Source organism: Alexandromys fortis, unplaced genomic scaffold (genome assembly GCF_014885135.2).
Source record: "Alexandromys fortis isolate MF-2015 unplaced genomic scaffold, M_Fortis_MF-2015_v1.1 scaffold_150, whole genome shotgun sequence".
NCBI lineage: Eukaryota > Metazoa > Chordata > Mammalia > Rodentia > Cricetidae > Alexandromys > Alexandromys fortis.
This window is the reverse complement of record NW_026068027.1, coordinates 1,569,519-1,595,814: the sequence shown is the minus strand read 5'-3', so window position 1 is coordinate 1,595,814 and position 26,296 is coordinate 1,569,519. Positions and strand designations below refer to the sequence as shown.

At 45.3% G+C, this 26,296-nt stretch overlaps 1 protein-coding gene across 1 annotated transcript; it reads left to right on the top strand.

Annotated features, from left to right (window-relative positions):
* The first annotated feature begins 9,646 nt into the window (after window positions 1-9,646).
* On the top strand, window positions 9,647-26,237 carry C1rl (complement C1r subcomponent like). Its single transcript, XM_050163963.1, is given in 7 exon segments — window positions 9,647-9,677; window positions 9,680-9,719; window positions 10,257-10,485; window positions 20,150-20,339; window positions 22,025-22,132; window positions 22,275-22,349; window positions 23,787-26,237. Coding segments are annotated over 7 exon segments (1,446 nt in total). The 3' UTR covers window positions 24,560-26,237.
* The last annotated feature ends 59 nt before the right edge of the window (window positions 26,238-26,296 follow it).

Genomic DNA, 26,296 nt, shown 5'->3' with positions numbered 1-26,296 from the left:
AATTTATTGTTCACTGTGGAAAACTTAAACATTTATATAGACATACAGAGACATATATGTTCAATGAAAAGTATGATAGAGACAAAAATTGGTATGAAGAAAAGTAAAATTTTTCTAAATTCTTTCTTCTTTCTGTCCCATAATAGAAGGCTCTTGACATGAGACAGAAACTTGAATTTTTTTTAACAACATGCTTGGATTTAGAAAAGGACAGAGCCACTGTCCAACTCCAAAGCCAGCCCTATATGTCATATATATAAATGTATATGTTTTGATCACCTATCAAGTCATATTCCTTTTTCTTGATGACCCTTATTGGATAGTTATTTTTCCTTCTGTCAGCATCCAAACATCCAGGATCTCTTGAATTTTTGAAGATGTGTAGTTTCCTGTAAAGACAAGAGCAGAACCCTGCCCCAACCTTTATGAGGTTTCCTTACCACCTGATTGGTTGTCACCTCTGTGGATGAGTATTCATTTCTCTTTCTCAAGAGATTTTTTTTCAAACCGACTCTTTATTAATTTTGATGGTATCCATAACTTTTCTCCTCCTGTTGAAACAAGAGCAAAACCCCTTCCTCAACGTAGCACATCTCCTGGCTTCCATTGTGAGGTCAACATATCCTTGAAATACACGGCTGGTTTAATTCAGAAGACTTTTCTATTATCCACTGTCTTTCTGCTGCTGTTGTCCCTTTCTCATTAGCGTTAAGAAAATTCAAGATTAATAAAGCATTATGTGATCTATTTCTGGGGGTATTTTCCATCCCTTTCTGTTTGTTTAACATATCCTTTATAGCTCAATTTGATCTTTCTATAACTGCCTAACCTGTAGGATTGTGTGGTATACCTGTAATATGCTTTTTATTATAAGCAGAAAAAAACTGTTTCATTTTCTTAGAGACATAAGGTGGACCATTATCTGTCTTTATTTGTGCAGGTATACCCATGATGGCCATAACTTCTAATAAATGTGTGAGTGCTGAATCATCTTTTTCTGAGCTTAAAGCAGTTAACCACTGAAAACCTGAATAAGGGTCAATGGTGTGGTTTACATATTTTAATTTACCAAATTCTGTAAAGTGGAACACATACATCTGCCAGATTTCATTCCTTTGAGTACCCTTTGGGTTAGTTCCTGCAGGTAGCAGTGTTTGGTTATAGAAAGAGCAAGAAGGACAAGTCTTTATAATCTCCTTGGCTTGTTGCCATGTAATAGAAAACTCTTTCTTTAAACCTTTGCTATTGACATGATGTTACTTACGGAATTCTGAGGGCTTCAACTCACTTCCCATCAGTAATCAATCAATTTCTGCATTACCTTGTGCTAGAGAACCTGGCAGACCCATATAGAATCAAATGTGTGTTATGTATATGGGACAAAGCCTATTCCTGATTACATCTTGAAGCTGTATAAATAATTAAGTCAATTCTGTAACATCTGGTATAAATTTAGCAGTTTCAATATGTAAGACAACTCTTTCTGCATATTGTGAATCAATAACTATATTAAGAGGTTCTTTAAAAAATTCCTTATCACCATGAGAATAGCATATAATTCTGCCTTTTAGACAAAATGAAAAGGGCTTTGTTCCACCTTACTTAATTTTTCTGGTTTGTAACCTGCCTTTCCTGATTTAATTGCATCAATATAAAATATACAGGCTCCAGTTATTGGAGTATCATGTACAATTTGGGGAAGAATCCAAGAAGTTCTCTTTATAAGGCTAAGTCTATCACTTTTGGGATAATTGCTATTAGTTTCTCAAAAAAAAATTAGCACAAGCTCTTTGCCATGGTTCATTCTCTTCCAATAATATTTTTATTTTATCATTAGTAAAAGGCACTATAATATCTGCTAGATCTATACCTGCTAATTGGTGAAGTCTCAATTTACCTTTTATAATTAATTCAGAGACATTTTCCACATAAGATTTTAACTTTTTATTTGGTTTATGTGGTAAAAATATCCATTATAAAATAATATCTTCCCTTTGCACTAAAATTCCTACAGGAGAAATTCTGGAAGGCAATATGACTAAAATACAATTAAGATTTGGATTCACCCTATCCACATGTGCCTCCTGTAATTTTTCTTCAACAACAATCAATTCCTTCAGCTGTTAATTCTCTGGGACTATTTAAGTCTTTGTTACCATCTAAGGTTTTGTTTAAATGAACTATTAGATCAGGTGTTATCCCAACAGCTGGACATAGACTGGACATGTCTCCTAACAACCTTTGAAAGTCATTAAGAATCCACAACCAGTCTCTCCTAACTTGTGCCTTTTGTGTCCTAATTTTCTGTAAACCTATTCTATAATCTAGGTAATTGACAGAATCACCTCTCTGTATTTTTTTCAGGAGCAATTTGTAATCCCCATTTTGGCAAAATTTTCTTTACTTCTTTAAACATTCTTTCTAAAGTATCTATGTTTAAATCAGATAGCAAAATGTCATCGGGCAATGATAAATTATAGATTTAGGAAATTTTTTATGTATTATTTACAGTGTCTGATTTACAAAGTACTGGCACAATGTGGGACCATTGAGCATTCCCTGTGGAAGGATAGTCCATTGATATCTCCTAGTAGGCTGAGAATTATTAAAAGTAGGCACTGTGATTACAATTTTTTCTCTGTCCTTTTCTTGTAAAGGCATAGTGAAGAAAATATTTCAAATTAATAACTATGAGAGGCCACCCTTTTGGTACTAGATAAGGCAGAGGAATTCCAGACTATAGAGGGCCCATAGGTTGAATTACCTTGTTGACAGCTCTTAGATCTGTCACCATTCTCCATTTACCGGATTTCCTTTTAACAACAAGTACAGGAGAATTCCAAGGGCTGGTTGATTCTTCAATATGGTGAGCATTTAGTTGCTCCTGTACCAGTTGTTCTAAAGCCTGCAGTTTGTCTTCTGTTAATGGCCACTGTTTAACCCATATTGGTTTCTCAGTTACCCATTTTAAATGTAGAGCCATTAGTACCTCTGAAGGTTTAGTTGCTTTGTATTCTTGTTCAGCCTGAATGGCTGGTGATCTTTATAATATTCTTATAATATTCTTCCCAGTATTAAGAGTTTCTGGGACTGCAGGTAATCTGGGTATTCCATTGCTACAGCAGGTCACAACTCAATAAATTCACTGCAATATTAGCCACATATGGCCTGAGCCTTCCTCTCTGTCCTTCTGGCCCTAGGCATTAAACCATGCTGTGCTTTTTTTTTCACTTGAGATAGGGTTCCAGTTCCTAGTAATTGACCATCTGCCTCTTGAAGAGGACAATTTGGATGCCAAGATTCTGGAGTAATGATATTCATGTCCACAGCTGTGTCTATCAAACCCACAATTACAATACCATTTAGACAAACTCTTAGCTTTGCTCTTTGATCATTTATAGAAGTCTGATAGAATATACATTTCCTATTTTCTATTGGGATTTTTGATTTCTCCTCCATGTTTATTCCATCATCTAGTACAGTATGGTTTTTTACAGAAGGCTCTGGATTTTTAAAATTTCCCTGGTGAGACATGTCCTCCACAGTGACTGGGAAAGACTGGACCACTTTTGATTTGGGGGCTCGCAAGAGATCCCCCTGAAGGAGTTTCCCAATTGTACTGGGTTGCTTTGTCTGTTTTTGTTGATCTGCATTCATTGGTCCAATGTCAGCCTTTGCCACACCTCCTACATATACCTAAGGCTGAATCCTCTTATTCTTGCCATCCCCAGGGGAGATATTATTCCTAGGAATTCCTTGTCTACAATCCCTTCTCAGATGTCCTATTATACCACAATTAAAACATTTGGTATTTTGATGTCTCCTCATTCCTTTGGAAATTGCTTCTCCTACTCATGATTCAGCATTATAGTCAAATGTCAAATGTCTCAGTGTTCATTGTATGCAGGATACATTCATCCATTGGTGCTGATCTTACCTTTAAAGGCCAGAGTATCTTTTTGCATTCTAAGTTGGCATTTTCAAAAGCCAGATTCAATAAGTACTCGTCTCTCATCTGGGTCTGTTACTCCTATTTGTACATCCTTAGTTAGTCTTTCTAAAAAGTTACTAAAGGGTTCTCTCTAGCCCTGTTTAACCCTGACATATGATTCAATTCATTTTCCTAGTTCTTAAATCCTGTCCCAAGCATTTAAGGCTGCTGTGTGGCATAGGGACAAGATTGGTTCATTGTAAAGAGCTTGAGCCTGTGGGTCAACATAAGTGCCCTCACCAAGAATTTGACCTTGGGAAGTCTCAAATCCTTTTGCTTTTCCCTGTTGTTCTAAACTTTTAGCCTCTTCCCTGAAATAGCATTAAACATCAGTTGAGGCCCATCATCCAGGACTGCTGAAACTAACTGAAGCCAGTCATGTGGCGTGGCTTTAATGCTAGAAGCCCATGTCTTTACCATCTCCCTAACAAATGCAGAATGCAAGCTGTAAGTTACAATTGCTTGCTTTATTTCTTTTAGATTATTCATTCCTATAGGTATCCATCTACCTTCTTTGGATCCTTTTGGGCCTTTAGAACCTGATGCTTTTTCAGAGTAGATTACAGGGTAGGAAGCTAACACCCTGAGTAAGTCATCTCTGACAGCTACTGGCAGTGTTAAATCCTATCCTTGCACCTTCTTTCCCTGTTCATCAGCTCCAATAATTTCCTCAATCATTTCAAATCTTTTTACTACTGTCTATTGTAAAGTCTGAATCTCCTGGCCTGTATGTATTTCTAGTCACTTCATTGAGGCACCTAGCCTCTGTTCCTCATTCTGAACATGTGATTCCAAGGTCTGAAGTTTCTCCTTTTAAGATAACACCTCATCCTTGGACATTATTTGGATATTGTGCCGATTACCTTTCAGGAGAGAAACTATCTACTAACATATCATAACTTTTAAACAAATTTTGATTGTTAAATTCAACAGTATGAATTCTTTCAGATAATTTCTCAGTATCCTTTGACATGGATTTAATTTTATCTGTCAAATTAATGTTACCCTTTTTAATAGTATTAATTTTTTCAGGTAACTTTTGATTTTTGATGGTATTAATCCTGTCAGCTAGCTATTCATCATTAGTCTGTCAAGACTGTATTATTTCTAAAAGTGCCTCATTCTTGTTATCAAACCTTTTTTAAGGATATAATATGAAGAAAAAACTGAGTCCCAATATCTAATAAATGGATGTATCACCATAACTATATAAGCCTTGAAGAATACAATCCATAGTATTAGCAAAATGTTACTAAAAGTTTCAATGATAATGTTGTCTGCAATTGTATAACTTTCTTTTTTAATTAATTTATTTATTATGTATACAATATCCTGTCTGCGTGTGTGCCTGAAGGCCAGAAGAGGGCACCAGACCCCATTACAGATGGTTGTGAGCCACCATGTGGTTGCTGGGAATTGAACTCAGGACCTTTGGAAGAGCAGGCAATGCTCTTAACCGCAGAGCCATCTCTCCAGCCCCTGTATAACTTTCAAGTTTATTGGTTTATTAATTACCTTTTATGAAATCTGGTAAATTGTCTTAGGTGTAATAATCTTTTTGTCCAGCAGGTGTTGTGGTTGCAGGTTCATGACTAGAGGTGCAACCTGGTGCCACGAACAGTCCTGAGCTGCTTTGGTTTCCTGGCCTTGGTGCTGGTTAAATACTGAGAAATATGCTTTGCTTGTCAAATAAAAGCAATTAAATCGACTCCTTACACAGAACAAGAAGCCCAGAACTCAGGAGCCGGGAGTACAAATCAGAAGTCAGGCAAGTTGTCATGAGGCAGGGAATGTGGCAGTGGGGGTAGGGGGAGTGTGCATGCTTGGCGGGGGTTTTACAAAAAACTACTTAGTAGGTATAATCAAGTCAAGCGGGTGGGGTGGAGACTTTCTGGGCTTTGGACCATTTAGGCTTTTAAGCCAATTCACCCAGTAAATGTGGAGTTCGAATCCACGTGGGGCACCAGATGAAGAAGGACGCTTAAAAGAAATCCCACACTAGCTCAGAATTGAGTATAATAGAGGGTTATTTATTTAGTGGTAGACTCACAAATTACAATCCTCTGCTTGAACAGGGAACAGCAACCGAATCCTGCAGCCAGAAAAGAGACCGGACCCATGCTTTACATGGGCATATATAGTATAAGAGGCCACACCCAAGTGGGCTGGTAACTTAAAGGCTACTGGCTGTAGGAATTCCTACAGCAGAGGTTACCATGAGCTGAGACCTTGCACACAAAAGGAGGTGAAAAGGCTCTGGCCAAGTGTTACCATCAGACACAGTGTCAGCTCTGAAAAGACGGTGCCTGTGTTGGTGCCGTGATTATTCAGGCAGATACCTCTGCTTCTCTAGGCCTGGCTAGAAACTACTGAGTAATCGCCTCATTCCTGTCTCTGCTGACTGGAGAGGAGGCTCCAGAGCAGGGAAAGTGGTGATGAAGGCAGGACAGGGACGTGACCGCTCATTCCCAGACCACAAGGGCCTGTGGTCACCAGCCACACACACAACCATCAATCCCAAGTCCCTGGGGGCTTCCTCCCCTTTACCCAAATACAAACTTTAGCCATAACACCCAGGTGGGAGTAAAGTGGACCCTCATATCCAAAGGTAGATTCCCTCCCAGGGACCAGTATATGCTGGGCCTGGACGCCTGTTTCTTTCCCTCTGGGCTCCCTGTGTCTTTTCATCCAGCCTCCACCCAGTCCTTCAACTCCTGGCCATGTAGGATGAGTATCCATTCTGATTTTTCTCAGTATTTCTTCTGTTTTGAAAGTGAAAGCTCCCTATTCCAGGAAATTCCTCTGTCCCATTTAAATCATAACATTGTGTTGCAAAACACCCCTTAATGTGGGAAAAAACAGTGGGAGTCCTCTCTCCTCTCTCTCTCTCTCTCTCCTCTCTCTCTCCTCTCTCTCCCTCTCTCTCTCTCCTCTCTCTTCCTCTCTCCCTCCTCTCTCTCTCTCCTCTCTCTCCCTCTCTCTCTCCCCTCTCTCCCTCTCTCTCTCCTCTCCCTCCTCTCTCTCTCTCTCTCTCTCTCTCTCTCTCTCTCTCTCTCTGTCTCTCTCTCTCGTTTGGTGAGACAGGGATTCTCTGTGGCTATGGAGTCTGTCCTAGAACTAGCTCTTGTAGACCAGGCTGGCCTTGAACTCACAGAGATCCACCTACCTCTGCCTCCCTAGTGCTGGGCTAAAAGTCTCCTTTTAAAACCTTTCTCTTCTCCAAAAAGATTTCATGGGACATCCTTTCTGAGGTGCTAGCCTGGGCACTCAGGTCCCCGCCTCTCTTAGAGAATGATCAGAAGCTTGGGAACAGAGTGCAGACTGGACCCTATAGACTATCAAAGACAAGGTCAGCTATGAAGGATACTTCTCCTCAGTTGAGCTGTTTTCTTCCTGTCAGATTTGTTGTGGGCCAAAAATAACTGCTCACCTTGTGCAGATGAGCCACCTCAGGCCTCCCAGGAGCTCTGTGTGGCCCTAATAGTTAGAGGGGGAAATAGGCTTCAGTAGTCCTCGGGAGCCCAGCTAGAGGGGCCCACTCCTCCGAAGATGGCTACAGACCAGGTATGTGCCTATAATCCTGGCACTCATGAGGCTAAGAAATCAAAGCTAGCCTGGGCTACTAATTGAGTTCTATCTCAAACCAAACAAGCAGAAATAAGTTGGTGAGGTAGTTCGGTAGTAGGATTCTTGCTTTGCATGTGGAAGTCCCTGGATTCTATCCCAGCCATGAAGGGGGGGGGGGGCAATCATCTCCAGGTGTGTAGGGGGTTGGGACATGGCACACTTTTGCTTCTCAAAGTCGTGTCTAGGAAACTGGGGACCCTGATCTTCACTCACTGCCTATTCCCTCGCAAGCATGGACTACAGCTTTCCAACCTTTTAAGTCTATAGAAACCAGAGAACCTGAACATATTTATCTTAGCTACTGTTCTATTATCTTAGCTACTGGGAAGAGACACCAATGCAAAGGCAGCCAATAGAAGAACCCATTTTATTGGGGGCTCACTTCCAGTGTCAAATGGTTGATCCATTACATCATAAAGTGGCTCTGGAGAAGTAGCTGAGATCTCACATCAGATCCACAAGGTGTAGGCAGAGAGAGATCAAGACTGGGCTGGCTCGGAGATCAAGCATTCAAATATGTGAGCCTAGGGGGTTCATCCCCAACCTAAAGGGACCATCCCTAGCCTGCAGAGACCATCCCCAGCTTACAGTGACCATTCCCAGCCTGTAGGGACCATCCCTAGCCTACAGGGACTCTTCCCAGCCTGTAGGAACCATCCTAGCTTGCAGAGACCATTCCCAGCCTACAGGGACCATCCCCAGCCTGCAGGAACCATCCCCAGCCTGCAGGGACCATCCCAAGCCTGCAAGGACCATCCTCAGCCTGCAGGAACCATCCCCAGTCTACAGGGACCATTTCCAACCTGTAGGGGCCATCCCTTGCCTGCAGAGACCATTCCAAGCCTTCAGGGACCATCCCCAGACTACGAGGACCATTCCCTAGCCTGCAGAGACCATCCCCAGCCTATAGCAAGCAAGCATTCACAGCCGATGAGAATGATCTCCATTCAAACCACCACAGTACTCCCGTGGTTTGCAATGTGTTGCTTTTGTGAGAAGCCAAATAACCACATGCTAGTTGAAGAAGCAACTGGCTCTAGACTGCAATCCTTTCTGCATGCCTGCTTCCTCCAAGGACAGGACAAGCCACCTCCACCTGTGCACCCCAGCCTTCTCACGCTCACCAAGCCATGAGCGAGTTGTCTTCCTTGGTGGGTGCAGGGAAAAATCCTCTACTCAAACTATGCCTCCTGATATTGGTCTCTAAGCTTGAGTTACCAGCTGAGTCCCTAGGTATCCAGAGATTCCTGGGCTGGACCACAGGCCAGGCTCTGCTAGACAAGGACTCTCCAGATGCTGTGGTTGGAATTCAAATGACTGCATGAACTCACCCACTCTTGACCAAGAAAGAGAAGAAAAGAAGTTCATGGGTCACAAACTTCAAGTTCTCCAAGAGGCAGACGGGTCATGCAAATTAGGGGGAAGGACAGATTAGCCCGTTAAAGGCAGCAGTCGGAGTCAAAAAAAAAAAAAAAACATCATCCTTCCCAAGATACACACATGTGGTAAAATACCACAGAAGAGCTGCCTCTAATTCCAGCACTCCAGAGGCTACGGCAGCAGGATTGCCATGAGTTTTAGGGCCAGTCTGGACTACATGAGTTCCACAGCAACCTGGGCTGTAAATTGAAACCCTGTTTCAAAAACACAAACAAGATTGGGGGGGGGGGTGCACCTGTAATCCTAGAGCTGGAGAGGAGGCAGAAGGAACAGGAGTTCGAGACCAGTCTCCACTACATAGCAAGTTTGAGACCAGCCTGGGATATATAAGACTCTCTCTCAACACGCCCCCCCCCCAAAAAAAAAGCACAAGAGTCAAGGGTCAACTCTCTCTCACTCTGCCCTGTCCCCAGCATGGTTTTGACGATTTCTCCTGTCAATTCCGGTGAGAGCTGTTCCTTAGCCTGACAGCAGGTGGCACTCACCCCAGGATTTCTTAAGTCATTTCCAGTAACTTCTCCCCAAAGGCCCTCCTCTAGCCCCACCTCCGGCTCCCAGCCCTGGGCCAAGCACTCCAGTTGGTGCCAGATGTCAGGCTCCAGAGGCCTGGTCGCAGGGCTGGAAACCACCTGTGGAGCGCTCCCTCCACAAGCTGCAAGATGTGAGTTTGCCTGTAGAGGGCCCTGGAGGAGAAAGGGGCAGGGGAGAGAGGGAGGCAGGACACAGGGTTGTGTATGTACACACACACACACACACACACACACACACACACACACACACACACGGTGGGGATGGGAGGGAGGGTTGGGAACGACCTAGAGGGAACTGAATTTGGCCTGAAAGTGGCCTGTTCAATCCTCTGAGTCAGGAATCATGTTTAAAGGCCCCCTAATTTATACTCCAGGATGGGATTAGGCCTGGCTGAGGCAGGAGACTACCTGGTTTAGAGACTCACGGGGGAAAAGGAGCAGTGTCTTCCCAGGTTAGAAACCCTGAAGTCTTGGAGGTCAGGCTGTATGGGAACCTAGACGGGCATCTACACAGGCTCGGGTGAGGAAAGTGGCATCAGGAAGTGCCCACGCCCTGGGGCTCAGGACAGCGCTCTCTCAACCCCTTACCATCACTTACTACACCCAATATTTCCGTATCCTCTGGAAGAGCTATGTGACCTCACCTTGTCTCCCCTACTCACTCACAGGTGCTGGCTGCTCCTTTGGGGAGTCCTCCATACCTGCCCTACACAGGCCTCTGTACTCTTGGCCCAGCAGCTACCACAGCAAGTGACGTCCCCCGGATACCCAGAACCGTATCTCAAAGGCCAGGAGAGCCACACTGATATCGAGGCTCCGGAGGGGTTTGCCGTGAGGCTGGTCTTCCAGGACTTTGATCTGGAGCCATCCCCAGACTGTGAAGGGGACTCTGTCACAGTGAGCAGGGCAAGTGACTCTTGGGGTGGGGAGCCTCCCATGGGCAGTGGGATGTTACTCTACCCTGAATCACCCATCTAGAGAAAGAATTAAGTGTCCGAGTTAGAGGTCCCGGGAGCTCGTTAACCTGGGAAGCAACAGCCTTACACTCCGTACAGAACCTCCCACTACCATCTCCATCCCTGGCAACCTACTGAGACCCACCAAGCAAGAGAGAAGGCTGTAGGGCAGGCCCTGGGTTTTGAGGACTTACAAAGGGACACACAGATATTCCTAGCCTACTATCTAGTCGCAGGTCTGGGACCTCAAGCTCTCGAGGTATTTATTGTTGAATGCCTGCTCTACTGAATCAGGAAACTGGACATAATTAATGGCAAATGATTTAAGTATCAAGTGAAGACCAAGTTCATTTGGGAGGAGATGTCATAAATTTCAGCAAGGGCACTATTCAAAGTAAGAATTTTTTAAGTCATAGCTAATATTATCTTTTGGGTTAAATTTTATTTATGTCAAAATAAGACATGCATATAATTTTTAAAGTCAGAAATCATACCCAGATTTAGTGGTTGAGGCCATTATCCTGGGACTTAAAAGACTGGGGCAGGAAGATCAAAAGTTCAAGGCCTTCCGACTGCAGAGCAAGTTCAAAGCCAGCCTAGGCTATATAGGGAGACCGTGTCTCGAAAACAAAACAGTAAGCGACCCAGGCTAGCTTTGAACTCACCATCCTCCTGCCTCAGCTTTCTGAGTGCTTTGGTTATAAATCTGATTAAAAGACTTTTTCCCCAAAGAGTTAGGAATACAGCTCACTGGTAGAAGATTTCCAAGATTCTAGATCCAATTCCCTGTGTAGAGAAAGAAGGAGCGGGCGAGAGGACATAAAAAAAAAAAAATCAGAGTCCTTCAAGGATTGCAATGAGAAGGAGTGGTTTCAGCCTACCCCGGGGCAACCATTGTCAACCCAGGTGTCCCCACTGGTGTTTACCTTCATACATACAATTACTATGCTTGCCCTATTCCATGGCTTTGAGTATTTGTTTCATCCTCATTCCTCTCTAAACTTCCACTTAGAGAAGGTGGGTACTGGCTCCAGCAGTAAGACCTTCACCACCCACAGCCCCCTCCCCGCCCCTCCTTCCATTTTCTTATATTATCAGTTTAAGAAAACCAATATTTATTATCCGCACTATTAGGACTATAAACTTGCAGATCTGAGCACATGATATACGGCAATTACATGCCTTTCTTCTCAAACTCATGGGTTTCTCGTTCTCCAAGAACTTCCTTAAAGAAGGTGCGTTAAGTTCCAGATGACCTAAGTGGCGTAGTTCTACCCTCACTATGGGCGGACAGTTTATCTGGGTATATTACCCCAGATCTGAAGTCATTTTCCTTTCAGAATTTTGACGACATTGTCTTCTATCTCTAGAAATGCTTAAAAGTCTGAAGCTGTCGTCACTCTCAGTCTCCCATTTTTCCACCTAGAATTTTGGAAATATTTTCCTTATTCCAGTATTCTGAGCCTCCATTTTGTGGGCCATGATACAGATGGCTCTTTGCTCATTGTGTGGGGCTGATCTGGTCCTTTAGTTTTGGCAACATTCTTGCTTTATTTATTTAATAATTTATAGATGAATGCTTCCTTTCTTGTTCTTTTTTAATATGTGTGTGTGTGTGCGCGCACATGTGTATGTGTGTGTCTGTGTGTGTGCGCGCACATGTGCCGGCAGGTGCCAGAGGAGGCCAAAAGAGGACATGAGACCCCTGGGGCTGGAGCTGCAGGTGGTTGTGAGCCACCAGTCTCTGCTGTGCTCCAGCTGTCGTGGGCTGTGGGCTGATTCTCTAGTTCGGTTCTCTGTTCTGTTCTGTTTTCCTGCTCTGTCTTTTTTGCTCCACTTTCTAGGATATTTTTGTTTTTTTCTCTGTGGTGCTCAGAATCGACCCAGTGTCTCATGCGAACTGAGAGACACACTGACCTGAACTTCACTTTTAGCCCCAACTTCCTCATCTTGATATTCAAACCGTTTCGTTGGTGGTTTCTTCATGGGGACTCATTCTTTCTAAATATGAGGTTCTTATCATACATGCGCAATATCTCCTTGTTCCCCTCTCCTGGGGGTCGGTTTTAAATGTTTCCTGTTTTCTGCATTATCACTGTTTACCCAGGGTCTCTTTTCACTGTTTGTGTGGTTTAGGTGCCTCTGCCTCGGCTTTTTACCTGAGAGACTTTCTTGTGATGGCTAATAATATTTGACTGACCATTTTTGTTTTTTTTTTAATTTTTTTGGATTTTTCAAGACAGGGTTTCTCAGTAGCTTTTGGTTTCTGTCCTGGAACTAACTCTTGTAGACCAGGCTGGCCTCGAACTCACAGAGATCCGCCTGCCTCTGCCTCCTGACCATTTTTATTTAAGATTAAAACATGAAGCTGCTGACTTAAAGTCCTATGTGAACCATTTGAATATTGTATCTCAGTTCATCTTCTGCTGCTGTAATAAATTGCCACAGACCGGGTCATTTATAAGCTGTAGGAGTCCACTTTGTTCGTGGTCTGGAGACCGGGGATGTCCAAGGGCACGGAAATGGTGAGGAGAGGGCTTTGTGCTGTCGTAACATGGGGGATGGTAAGCAAGCATGCAAGAGATGAGGAAAAATAGAACCTAACTCATCCCTTCATTGGGAACACACTTCAGCTGAGATGTTTCCTATGCCAAGTGCTTTCTGCCTCCTAAATGTGGGGAGTTCCATTTGTTGATGTTGAGAGATCAATCGTGGGCAGATCTGAGCAAAACATTTAGGGCAACTGAGAAATGTTTTCCTACCAACTTCTTCTCAGTAATGCGACCATAGAGCGTCAGGCTGGATGAAGTCGTAGAGAATGAGAGAACTAGCAAGATGCTGTGTTTCCTGGCACCTCCACTGACTCCGCCCTTCTTCCTCCCAGCATTCTCATGTTGGCTATCCCTCCTATACTTCCTGCCTGGCTACTGACCAATCAGTTCTTTATTAACCGATGAGAGTAATATAAACTCACAGTCAACAGAACACAGCAAGTGTTGTAGGGTATCTACCAGAAAAGACTACTCAGATACAGGTTTAAACCAATAGAAAGTTTAATAGCCAGTCGGAGATTACGCTGGGTGTTCAGGATCTCAGTGTACTTCTGAGTCTTTCTTAGGGTGAGCTTGCAAAAAGAAAAGGAAAGAAAGGAAGGAAGGAAGGAAGGAAGGAAGGAAGGAAGGAAGGAAAGAAAGAAAGAAAGAAAGAAAGAAAGAAAGAAAGAAAGAAAGAAAGAAAGAAAGGGAAAAAGAAAAGAACAGTTAGCCAGAAGTGGAAGTACAGAAGCCAAAAAGCAAGGTTAGTATATTAGAGAATTTCCCAGAACTATGGGCTTTGATGGATTAGGTCTTTGTTTTCATTTTAGCAGGTGGTGCTGTCTACATGCTGAGTTTGATGGCCTGAATGGTACTTTCATTGCAGAGTCAGTTATGCTAAGTTCTGGGCCTACTAAGGTCTGGGGCCCTGTTATGTTCCCCACTGCTCTTTAGTGAATGAGTCAAATCATGAACTCACCCTGCTCTCAAGAGGCATAATTGATCCTAATAACCACTAATTGTACTGAATTGATACATAATTAACTATATAGTTTAAGATGCAGGACCCGCTGTTAATCCAATCAGAAAGAGAATCAGAGGCCTAGCCAGTGTTGATGGTAGAGTAGTTAGCCATCAGGACCAAGAGAACAGACACTGCTGTCAGTTATGGGATTTATATCTTTGAAATCTTTGAGGCTTTTGTCCAGCCCTGGCAAGACTATTTTCATCACGCCTTATGGATTAGCATAGAAACAACAGGCTTCTCCTAAAGTCACACACAGTCTCCCTTGTCGCATGAGAAGAAAGTCTAAAACCTCTCTGATTCCACAGGACTACTTCTCCAAGGGACTCCAACTGTTGTTTTAATTCAGAAATGTAGTGATATCTCATTTGTATTTTAATAAATAAAGCCTGCTTGAAGATCAGAGAGTAAAACAGCCCCACTGGTCAGCCTTACAGACCAGGCAGTGGTGACACACACCTTTAATCCCAGTAGCCACACTAGTTTGCCATAGAAACCAGGTGGTAGTGGTGCACACCTTTAATCCCAGCCCTAGAAAGGATTATAAAATGGGAGGAGACAGCTCTCAGACACAGTCTCATTCTGAGATTCCTGGAGGCTGGATCGCCACTTCGGATTGAGGTAGAAATCAGAGCCAGTGACTGGCTGTTTTGCTTTTCTGATCTTCGAGTTGAACCCTAATATCCATCTCTGGGTTTTTATTACACGTGTTACATAGAAATAGGTTCTGGTCTATTAAGGGGCAGTTTAAACCTATCTCTAGAGTCCCTTCCTGTGGCATAAAGTCTGATTCCCTACATTTTCCCTGTTTCCCAAAGGCCAGACTCTTTTTAAAGGAATTTTCCAGGAAACCTATGTTTCACAACCCCAAGTTTTGCAATGGAAACTCCCTTTTCTTTGACAGCTGGGGAGCCCGGCTGCAGGGCATGCATAGAATTGTAAACTCTGGATTCCAATCTTAAAAGATAAACTCCCACATCCTTTTGTTTTTGTTTTTCAGTGCAACCAAACATTTAAAGTGGGCATCAGTGAACAAGGGTCAAGATGACTACGGGTTGCTGGTCTGTGGTCATTTTCTAATCCCTTTCCTGCAGCTGGGAACCTCAGTTCCCAGGTTTAGGCCTGAGGGCAGTGGGCATTGGACCATGACCCTCTATTCATACAAAAATAAGACTCAGAAGGGAATGAAGGGGCAGGGTGTGGAAGAGCCTGGGACCTGGCAAAACCTTGATTGGAATCGGTCCGTAGTCTGGAGACAGTTCATCTGGCAGCAGCGGCAACAGCCATGGCTGTTCCTTCTACTTTCTTGCCCAGAGTGAGGTGGATCCATAGTGTAATGACAGCTACCTTCACTCACAGCAATAGGAGCCGAGAGAGTCACCGTGTAGCACCCTTTCGAAGCTGGTTCCAGCATCCCTTGGCGACCTGCTTGACCCAGACAATATCACCAGATTCAAACAAGGAGAAACTGGTGGTGGACTCAGGCTGGCTGGGTCCTTTGGATAGACCAGTGGATAGTTTTTATAGAGGACTGGAGAACCTTGACTTGAGAACAGGATGGTTAGAGAGTTCTGCCAACAGCTGGCCTCTGAGCCTGGGAAGCAGTCAGGGAGGTCATCCAAGCATAATCTCATAGGGGGTAAATCCTTCCTCATATGGGATGCAGCAGGCCCAAAGGAAAGGAAAGGGAAGGAGGTCTATACCCCCAACCCCTGCCTTCCCTGGACTCAAGTGAGAGTTTTGTTAGAGTTTCTTTAACATCCTGTTTATTCTTTTAATCCGCCCAGAACTCTGAGGTCTATACGGACAATCAAGTTCCCTATCCATACCTAAGGCTTCTACTATTAATTAAGATGTTCTCACTGTGAAAGTCAGACCACTGTTAGACCCCATTTCTAGGGGTAGGCCAAATCAGGGAACCACTTCGGGAGGAACTTTTAAGCTACTACTTGAGCAGTTTCAATCTGGGTGGGGAAAGTTTCTACCCACCTGGAAAAGGTATCTAGAAAAACCGACAAGTCCTTGTATCCTTCCCTGGCAGGCTGGATCTCAGAGAAGTCAGTCTTCCCAGAGTTCCCCAGGATGTTGGCCTCTCATTCAAATCCCTTCCTGCATAGGCTGTTTGGTTTGTTTTGGCTTTGTTTTTAATTTTCATTTTTCTTTTGGTCTTGTTTTTTTTTACCTGAGCCCAAACCTGGCATCTAGCTGAGATTCCCATGCCAGGATGTCCAATGTAGGTATAATAGATCTTGGTCTGAGCAACTCAGAAAGTATTGTGGATCCTGGAGAACCAGAGTCCTCACAGTTGTTTCTGGGAGAATGATCTTCCCCTCTGGTGTCCTCCATCAAACTGTGGTGTGGTTCCAGCTGTTTGTTTTTTACATCCTCTGTCTCCTCTTGGTTGTACCTAAGTGCTCTTAGGTAGCACTGGACTGGGGTATGTCATCTGAATATCAGTGGATCCCACTGCCTTAGAGCCACCTGCTAGGCAGCCAGGTCAACAGCCCAGTTACTCTCACCGCAGGGGAGTCATCTTTTTGATGTCATCAGCTTATAGGGGAATTCAAATAACCCCCAAGAAGGCCAAGATTTTCTCTTTATTTCTAATGTCCTTTCCCCAGTGGTGAGAAGCTGCCTTCTCTACAGATCATACTGTGGGCGTGCACAGTAGTAAAAGCGTAACAACTGCCAGTGTCTACAGCCATGGACTTTCCTTCTTCCCATCTGAGAGCCTGGGTCAGAAGCGATCAGTTCTGCTCTCTGGGCTGAGGCTCCCGGTTTGGGCCCAAATTATTTCAGTTAAAGTAACCACTCCAGCTCCCATGTTCCTGGATTCATCTTTCATCTCGTTACAGTCATGGATGAACATCTAAGGGTCTTCATCAGGCAAGAGGGCAGCAGGATCGATGGTAGTGTTTCTCAAACCAGAAAGTGGTCCAAGAGTAGGGCATGGCACTGGGTCACACAGACATTAGCCAGCATCCTGGGGTTCCTCCGAGGACAAACACCATGAGCATCCTGTCTCAGCAGCATGGTGTGTCGAGAATTATACAACCTGACCCAGAGTTGTTAACTAGTTTCCATTAGACTAGCAGTGGCCACCACAGCTCTTAGACAGTTGGGCCATTCTGGAACTACGGGGTCAATTTGGTTTGGACAGGTATGTCACAGGGCAGTTCCATGGCCCCAACGTTTGGGCTAAAAACTCTTTTGTAATGTCTTTTGTTTTATGGACAAACAGATGAAGAGGTTTTGGGACGTCTGGAAGAGTTAGGGCAGAATCAGAAGTCGGTGCTGTTTTTAAAGCCTCAAAGGCCTTTTGTTTAGTCTCAGTCCAGAATAAGGACTCAGCGCCTCGCTTGGTGCTGGTGTTTAGAGGCCTTGCAAACTCTGGCATCCGCATGTGGCAATGCCTACCCTCACCTAGGAACTCTCCAACCTGTCTCTTAGTCTTTGGAGTTAGAATCTGGAGGACGGCAGCAATCCCACTCTGAGAGAGGCTCCTTTTGCCTCCCTTCAGCTGGTAGCCAAGATAGGGAGCCTCTGATGCACAGTGGGGCTTTCTTATCTGACCTTCTGTAGCCCATGGTCTGTGCCTCTTGCAGCAGTTCCTCGGTGGCCCCTTCATAATCTATTCTGGTTTTAGAGGCTATTCTAAGAATATGGCCCTAAGAAACCTCTGACAGAAGGGCAGGGGATAAGTATTTAGTGTCTCATCAAACAGTGTTGGGGAATTTTTATATCCTTAGGGCAACCTGGCCCAGGTAAGCCGCCCACTGTAACCTCTTTCTGGGTCCGTCCCTTTAAAGGGAATAATGATTGACTCTCCTCTGCCAGTGGGAGGCTGAAGGATATATTTTTCAGGTCCCAGACAGTGAGTACCTGTCTCTCTGGAAGAATTGTACTCATGAGAATCAGAGGCCCCCGGGTGTCTTCACAGGCAGGAGAGGTCTATTTCAGGATGACAGGCAGGCCTCCAGGATGCCTATCTTAGGCAATATGGACCACAATTTCTCCTTTTGTCTCCAGGGTCACTGAGTGTTGTTTAATCTGGATAAGGGTAGCTGAACTGGTTAGTTAAAGAAGTACAGGGATTTGGTGTTGGGTCAGTCCTGGGGAGCTGGTTTCTGCTCAGATCCCCTCAGATCCCCAGGAATTTTGTTGTAAACATGAGATAGTCCAACTGTATATTTTGATGAGGGGCAAACTTTCAGCTATGAGATAGTCTTCCAGCAGAGGGCAAGACACCAAAACGTTGCTGTGTAAGTCGTACTGTGTGTTATCATAAGAGAAGGTTTACGAAAAAGTTCTTGTCTCTCAATCAGTGCTTTGCTGTTAAACATCTTTGAGCTCCCTCTAGTAACTGGGACCTAGTTATACCTTTAGATTTTTTTTAAACTTTTATCATTTTTTTCTACTATCTGGGCATGCCTGGGTGATAAAGGAAATCTTTTTAGCAGCTGTTTTTTTTTTTTTCTGTTTTTTTGTTTGTTTGTTTGTTTTGTTTTGTTTTTTGTTTTTGTTTTGCAGTTGGCTTTAATACTTCTAGAAAGGACCTAGTGAGAACTGTTTAAAGTCTCCTGGGTTTGTGTTGAACAGAGGGGAAAGTCCGTTCTACACAGGCTGCCTTGTCTGGCAATGATGCCCTTGCCAGGCCCAGGGGCAGCTAGGTTTTAGTGTTTTCCAATTCTGCAGGTCACTGGTTGAAAAGAAGGCATGAACCAAGAAAAAGGAAAGAGTAGAACTTACTTCTTCCCCCTTTCCTGGGGCTGCTTAGAGCAGGCTGGGAAGCTGAGGGAATGAACGCCTTGGGGGAGCTATATCTCCCTCCCTGTGTGCCTTCTGCTTAGATGACAGGGAGCCCTGGATGAGAGAGGCCTGGCTTGTCCCCACCTCTACACAGGTACCAGACAGAGCCAGACCACAAGCAGGAGTCAAGTAGAAACACGAGCAAGTGCTCCGAGAGTGGGACAGGGGAAAGGGTTTTTGGTTCCTCTGGGTGACCTGGCAGAGCCAAAAGTGTTCAGGTCCCCAGCAAGAGTTCTTAAGCCCAGGGCAGTGAGGATGGTGTCATACCAGATCAAGCCATTGGTCAACACAGGGAAACAATTGATAGAAAGACACACACACGGGGGGGGGGGGGGGGGGGGGGGGGGGGGGGGGGGGGGGGGGGGGGGNAGGGAAGGGAAGGGAAGGGAAGGGAAGGGAAGGGAAGGGAAGGGAAGGGAAGGGAAGGGAAGGGAAGGGAAGGGAAGGGAAGGGAAGGGAAGGGAAGGGAAGGGAAGGGAAGGGAAGGGAAGGAAAGGAAAGGAAAGGAAAGGAAAGGAAAGGAAAGGAAAGGAAAGGAAAGGAAAGGAAAGGAAAGGAAAGGAAAGAAGAAGGTATTTATTAGCCAGTCAGTGACTACACTGGAATCCCAGTAAGGCCCTAAGTCTTTCTCAGGGTGAGCTTTTAAACATACACATACACACACACACACACACACACACACACACACACAAATATATATCCTGGGTTGACATACTTCAGTTAAGCAAGGTCAGTACACTAGAGACTTTCCCAGAACTATGGACTTCGATGAATTAAGTATTTGTTCTCATTTAAGCGGTTGGCACAGTCTGCGTGCTGAGTTTTATGGCCTGAATGGCGCTCCCATCATGGCATCAGTTGTGCTAAGATCTAAAGGCCTGTTCCAAGCTTCAGGGACTCAGTTTTGTGTGAAGCAGATATAGTCTTTTCTTGGAATTTACAATCCAGTGAGAAGTGCAGAAAGCCCAAGGTTTCAAAGGAATCTCCTGGAAGAAGGAAAGCAGAGCGAGTTTTACAAGGTGATCAGAGTAGACACAAGAGGGAGCCAATTGCATGGTCACTCAGAGAAACTTGGGAGCTGAAAAAACGAGACCCAAAGCTAATTCAGACCAACCTCAACACTGAACAGCTTCTGAGCTCCACAGGGGAGCTTCATTTCCAGGCAGAGCTGGAACGATGCAGACATGACTGCATCCTGCGGCCAGTGCTACAGACTTGCCCTACACTTCCTCTTTCAGATTTCAACCAGAGGAACAGATGCAATCCGGCTGTGCGGGCAGCACAGTTCCTCTCTGGAGAGCCCTCCTGCTCTCAGAGAGTTCGTGTCCTTGGGGAGGAGTTTGCGGCTGACCTTCCGGACACACTCTTCACCCCAGAACAAGATGGCACACCTGCACAAGGGCTTCCTGGCTCTCTACCAAGCTGTAGGTGAGGGTCCCTCCTGGAGTGTAGGGAGAGAAACTTTGTGAGCCCATCCCTGGGTCCTGGCGCCTTGTAGCACAAAACTGATTTACTCTGTAGCTTTGGAACCTGTCCTGGAACTAGCTCTTGTAGACCAGGCTGGCCTCCAACTCACAGAGATCCACCTGCCTCTACCTTCCAAGCGCTGGGATTAAAGGCATGTACCACCATGGCCCAGCTAAGGTTGCCACTTTTTAAGCTCAGTATGCCTTTTTTTAAGACTTATTTGTTTTGCTTGTACGTATGTCTGTGCACCATGTGTGTGCCTAGTACCTGCAGAGGCCAGAAGAGGGAGAAAGACTACCTACAGCTAGAGTCGTGAGCTGCCACGTGGGTACTGGGAACTGAACCAGGGTCCTCTGGAAGAACAGCAAATGGTCTTTACTGCTGAGCCATTTCTCCAGCCCCAAATTTAGTGTGTCTTAAAGGCCATGTCTCATAATATGGTGACCATTGACTATATTTTTAATAACACATAATATTCCCTTGATCGCTGTAACACTATTTAGTGAGTCTCCCATGGATAGATAGATACTTCCTTCCCACCAACAATGTGGCTGTGCATATCCTTACACACACATCTTTGAACACAGGTGTGAGGATTTCTTTATGGCAAATTCTTTGCAACTTATGTGCTAGGATACAACACATTTGCATTTTTAAATTTTGAAGTTGTTTAGCATCCTTCCAAAGAAGTTTTGCTAATTAATACATCCACCAGCTGTGTTTGGAAAGACCAGTTCAGAACTTGCTGTAGTTGGAATTTTCTTTGGGCTGCCAACCAGCTCCCAAATAAAGACATGGAGACTTATTATTAATATGAAAACTCAGCCTTAGCTTCAGCTTGTCCTACCAGCTCTTAATTTAACCTGTTTCTATTCATCTATGCTTTGCCTTGGGGCTTTTTATCTTTCCTTCATTCTGTATGTCTTACTTTCCTGCTTCCTCTGTGTCGGTCTGTCTGGCCCCTGGCATCTCTTTTTCTTTCTTCCTTGAGCTTAAATTCCTCCTCCTACTTACTCCTCTTGCCAGGAAGTTCCTCCTATACCCCCTCCCTTACTATTGGCCATTCAGCTTTTTATTAGACCAGTCAGGTACTGTTGGCAGGCAAGGTAAAACAGCAACACATCTTTTAAATTAAACAACCATGTGACAGCGTAAACAAATGCAGTATATTTTTGCATAGTTAAACATTCTGCAACAACCCACTTCTCACAGTGGCTTTCAAGTTCTTGGAGTATTAAAAATCTTATCTCTGAAAATCAGTATGGATTTTGTTGAGCCTTGTGTACTGACCATACAGACACGGCTGAGCTGTGCACTGACCATACAGACACAACTGAGCTGTGCGCTGACCATACAGACACGGCTGAGCTGTGTGCTGACCATACAGACACGGCTGAGCTGTATACTGACCATACAGACACGGTTGAGCTGTGCACTGACCATACAGACATGGCTGAGCTATGCACTGACCATACAGACACGGCTGAGCTGAGCACTGACCATACAGACATGGCTGAGCTATGCACTGACCATACAGACACGGCTGAGCTGTGCACTGACCATAAGACAGACACAGGCAGAAGCATCTCCCACTTTGCCAGTTTGCAAGTCTCCAAGAGTCCCTAAGAACTGCTGTTTCCCTATAGCTGTGACCCAGCCCGATGGAGACTCTGAGACTGTCACCACACCTGGAGCTGACCCTCCCAGGATCCAGAACTGCTGCCAAGATCCCTATTATGAGGCCAAACAGACTGGTGAGTCTCCAGCTGTAGAGGAGATAGTTCCCATCTGCCTTGCTCCTCTAAAAAGGCACAAGGCCTCCAAGTACCTATCCTATTAGCTGGACATCCCCAGTGCTGGGCTTACTTCTTGGTTGTCCCTCATTCTGCTCCACAGGGACATTCAGCTGTCCATCCTTGGGGACTTGGAAGGACAGACAGGATGGGGAGGAGGTTCCTCGATGTGAGCCAGGTGAGTAACTGCCCACCTGGTGCTGTTGCAGTGGCCAGATGCCAGCGGCCTCTGCTGTTACTGGGAGGGCTGGGACATGGGGTGAAAGGAAAGTTCTGGAATAGACAATAGAGGTGAAGACAGAGGCTCATGGCGATGTAAAGAGGGTCTAGAAAAGAAGAGGCAAGGAGCTCATCCCTCATTCTCCAAAGGTCAAGATATGTCTCAGAGAGGTGGCAGGGGGTAGCTCTATGGTAGACCACCTGCCTAAGAGGTGGTCTATACATAAGGTCAATCCCCGGCAAAACAAACACACACTATTGTGTGTGTGTGCAAATAAATTAATACACTTGTAATCAAAGCACTGGGGTCTTATCCAACCTAAAGCACCTGTCTCAAAAATCAGATAAAAGACACTTGAGGAAAGACGACAGCCAAGACTAACCTCTGGCCTCCGCATACATATGCACACACACATGCACACACGCAAGCACACACACGCTCACCCTGTCAACCACTAGTCTACTTCCTACCTCTATGGATTAGTCCATTCTGGACATTGCATACAAATGGAATCACACTTTGAGTCTTTTTTTGGTTAATTCTCACCTTAGCATAACGCTTTCAAGGTCATCCACATTATAACAATTATAACAGCACTTCATACTTCTTTGTGGTTTTTTTTTTTTTGGTGGTGGTGGTGGTGATTGTGGTGGTGGTTTTGAGTTTTTTTGTTTTTGTTTTCTCTTTTTCTTTTTTTGAAACTATCTCTATATACCAGAATGGCCTCAAACTCCCTAGAATCTGTAGTCAAAGACGTCCTTGAACTTCTCATTTTTCTGCCTGTTTCCCAAATTCTGGTATTACAGCCTGTACCAACATGCCTGGGTGAAACCCATATTTTCAAACAAAAGTACTGCCCCCTAACTAAATTTGATCCACAGAGCAGACAAAGGGGAGCCTGGGTTGAGAAGTGGGTGGCGTGGGAGATGTTGGGAGTCAAGGAGTGGCACAGAAAATCGGCAAAAAGCACTGACAATAAAATTCGAACCAGAGATAGCCCTATGAGAGCTAAGGAATGCTTCTATGATGTCTAAGGCGGGAGGGAAGGCCCCACTGTCCTGTTCCATGCAGGATTTGTGCTCCATGATGTAAGATTAAGTCACTGCTCACATCAGTGCTCGTGATGTACACACCTGGAAGGTCCTAGCCCTCTGAGGAGTCACATCTGGGAGCCTCCTCACACCTGGGAGCCTCCTCACATCTGGAGCCTCCTTGCACCTGGAGCCTCCTCGCACCTGGGAGCCTCCTTGCACCTGGAGCCTCCTTGCACCTGGAGCCTCCTTGCACCTGGAGCCTCCTCGCACCTGGGAGTCTCTTTGCACCTACCACAGCACCTCACAGGTCTCTAATATCCTGAAGTTCTTGATAGCTCTCCTTCCCTCTCCTCTCTTGCAGTCTGTGGAAGACCCGTCATCCCCATTGTCCAGAACCCGAAGACTTTTGGTTCTTCCCCAGCTAAGCTGGGCAACTTCCCTTGGCAAGCCTTCACCAGTATTTACGGTCGTGGGGGCGGAGCCCTGCTGGGTGACAGATGGATCCTGACTGCTGCCCATACCATTTACCCCAAGGACAGCGTCTATCTCAGAAAGGACCAGAGTGTGGAAGTGTTTCTCGGTCACACAGACATAGGCGAGCTGCTGAAACTAGGGAACCATCCTGTCCGGAGGGTCGTGGTTCACCCAGACTACCGCCAGCATGAGTCCCACAACTTCAACGGGGACATTGCCCTCCTTGAGCTTCAGCACAGTGTCCCCCTGGGCCCCAACGTCCTCCCAATCTGTCTGCCCGACAATGAGACCCTCTACCACAGCGGCCTGTGGGGCTATGTCAGTGGGTTTGGTGTGGAGATGGGCTGGTTAACGACAAAGCTGAAATACTCAAAGCTGCCTGTAGCTCCCAGGGAGGCCTGTCAAGCCTGGCTCCGCCAGAGGCAGCGAACTGAGGTGTTTTCTGAGAACATGTTCTGTGTTGGGGACGAGGCTCAGATGAATAGTGTCTGCCAAGGGGACAGTGGCAGCGTCTTCGTGGTGTGGGACAATCGTACTCTTCACTGGGTGGCCACAGGCATTGTATCCTGGGGCGTCGGGTGTGGTAAGGGGTACGGCTTCTACACCAAAGTACTCAACTATGTGGATTGGATCAAGATGGTAATGGAAGGTAAAGATTGACCCCAGGGGACCTGAGCAGTGGACCAGCACTGTGGAGGTCCGAGGATCCACTTGGGGTCAGGGAACCGTATTTAAGTCACTGATTCATCAAACCACCACCCAAGAGGACGCCTCCTCCCCTGAACCTACACCATCCCAAATCAGCAGCACCACCCACTGCCCCTTCTCACCTTCAGTTTTCCCGGGCTTTGTACCAGGAAAGCCTGCACATACGTCTAAGCAACATTTGCTTAGGACATGGTTTTGTTTGTTCAAGGCAGGATTTCTCTCTGTACCCCAGGCTGGCCTCAAACTCCTGACAATGATCCTGCTGTTCCAAACACTGGGATTATGGGCATGCACAGACAAACCTGGCAGCGTCACCGCGTGTGTCTTTTAGAATCCCCTACCTCAGCTATTGACAGTTTCTTCTGCATTTACTTGTGGAACAGCAATCGTCTCCGCCTCTGTCCAAACGGAGTGTGGACGAACGGGTTTTAACTGCACTGTGTCTCTGAAATACTCCAGAGACCCTTATGTGGATCATCAAACATGCAAAACCGCTAGCTTCACCACCAACCACAAGTACACGCAATGATAGTGATACCTCCTTTTTCACCCTCTGTCCACTGTGTGCCAAGACCATCATCTGTTATCCACCTAATCCTGGCACCGCACTGGCAAAGGGTGTGTTAGCCATCATCCATGTCTCACAATGAAGAAACTGAAGCTCAGAAAGACACGGTGGCTTGCGAAAGTGCCACAGCTGGTTCTCGGTTGAGGCTGCTTCCCTCCCAGCATGCTCTCTGCTGCATTCCTCCCAGCATGTTCTCAGGGATACCTCTCTGCTGCCCTGGAGACCTACCTCATCATCCATGCCCTCTTCTGACCCCCCCCCCAGCTTTACAGACCCCGTCCCTGGGGAAGACCTGCTTCGGCGAAGGCAGAATCATCAGTTCACACACGTTTCTGATAGCCCCCATCACCAAGGGCACTGCCAACCTGAGAAGATGAACTCTTTAATTTGTAGGAAAGATTTGGGGTGACTTGCAGTGAAAGACAAAAATAAAATGCCAGAGTTTGGCGAGAATAGAGGGTGGGTAGCGTAAAAGCGAAGGAAGGAAGGATGTTAGCTAGGGCTGAGAGTGAGGATGCTCTATGGCCAACGTGGTGGAACTAGCAGGATCACACACCCAAATCCCAGACACTCGGGGGCCCGAGGAGGAAGGACCATGAGTTCAAGACCGGCCTTGATCTCATCTCCAAGTTTAAAAAAAATAGCCAGTCGGTGGTAGCCTGATCTACAGAGTGAGTTCCAGAACACCCAGGGCTACACAGAGAAACCTTGTGTCTGGAAAATAAATAAATAAATAAATAAATAAATAAATAAATAAATAAATAAATAAATAAATGTGGTGGGATCTAAATATGGTCGATTCTACTTTTTAAACCCAATGCACAGTTCAAACTACCATTAAAAACAGTCTAGGGGCTGGAGAGGTGGCTCAGAGGTTAAGAGCACTGGCTGCTCTTCCAGAGGACCCAGGTTCAGAACCAAACCACGAAAAAAAAATGGAAGTTCACAACGTCTGTGATTCTGGATCTGGGGTATCCTGCCCCCTCTTCCAGCCTTCATAGGCACTGTATGCACATGTATACATACATGGATGCAGGCAGAACACTCATACGTACAAACTACAAATAAATGAAATCTTTAAAAATAAATAAATAGGTTTAACTAAAAGTATTCTAAAAAAT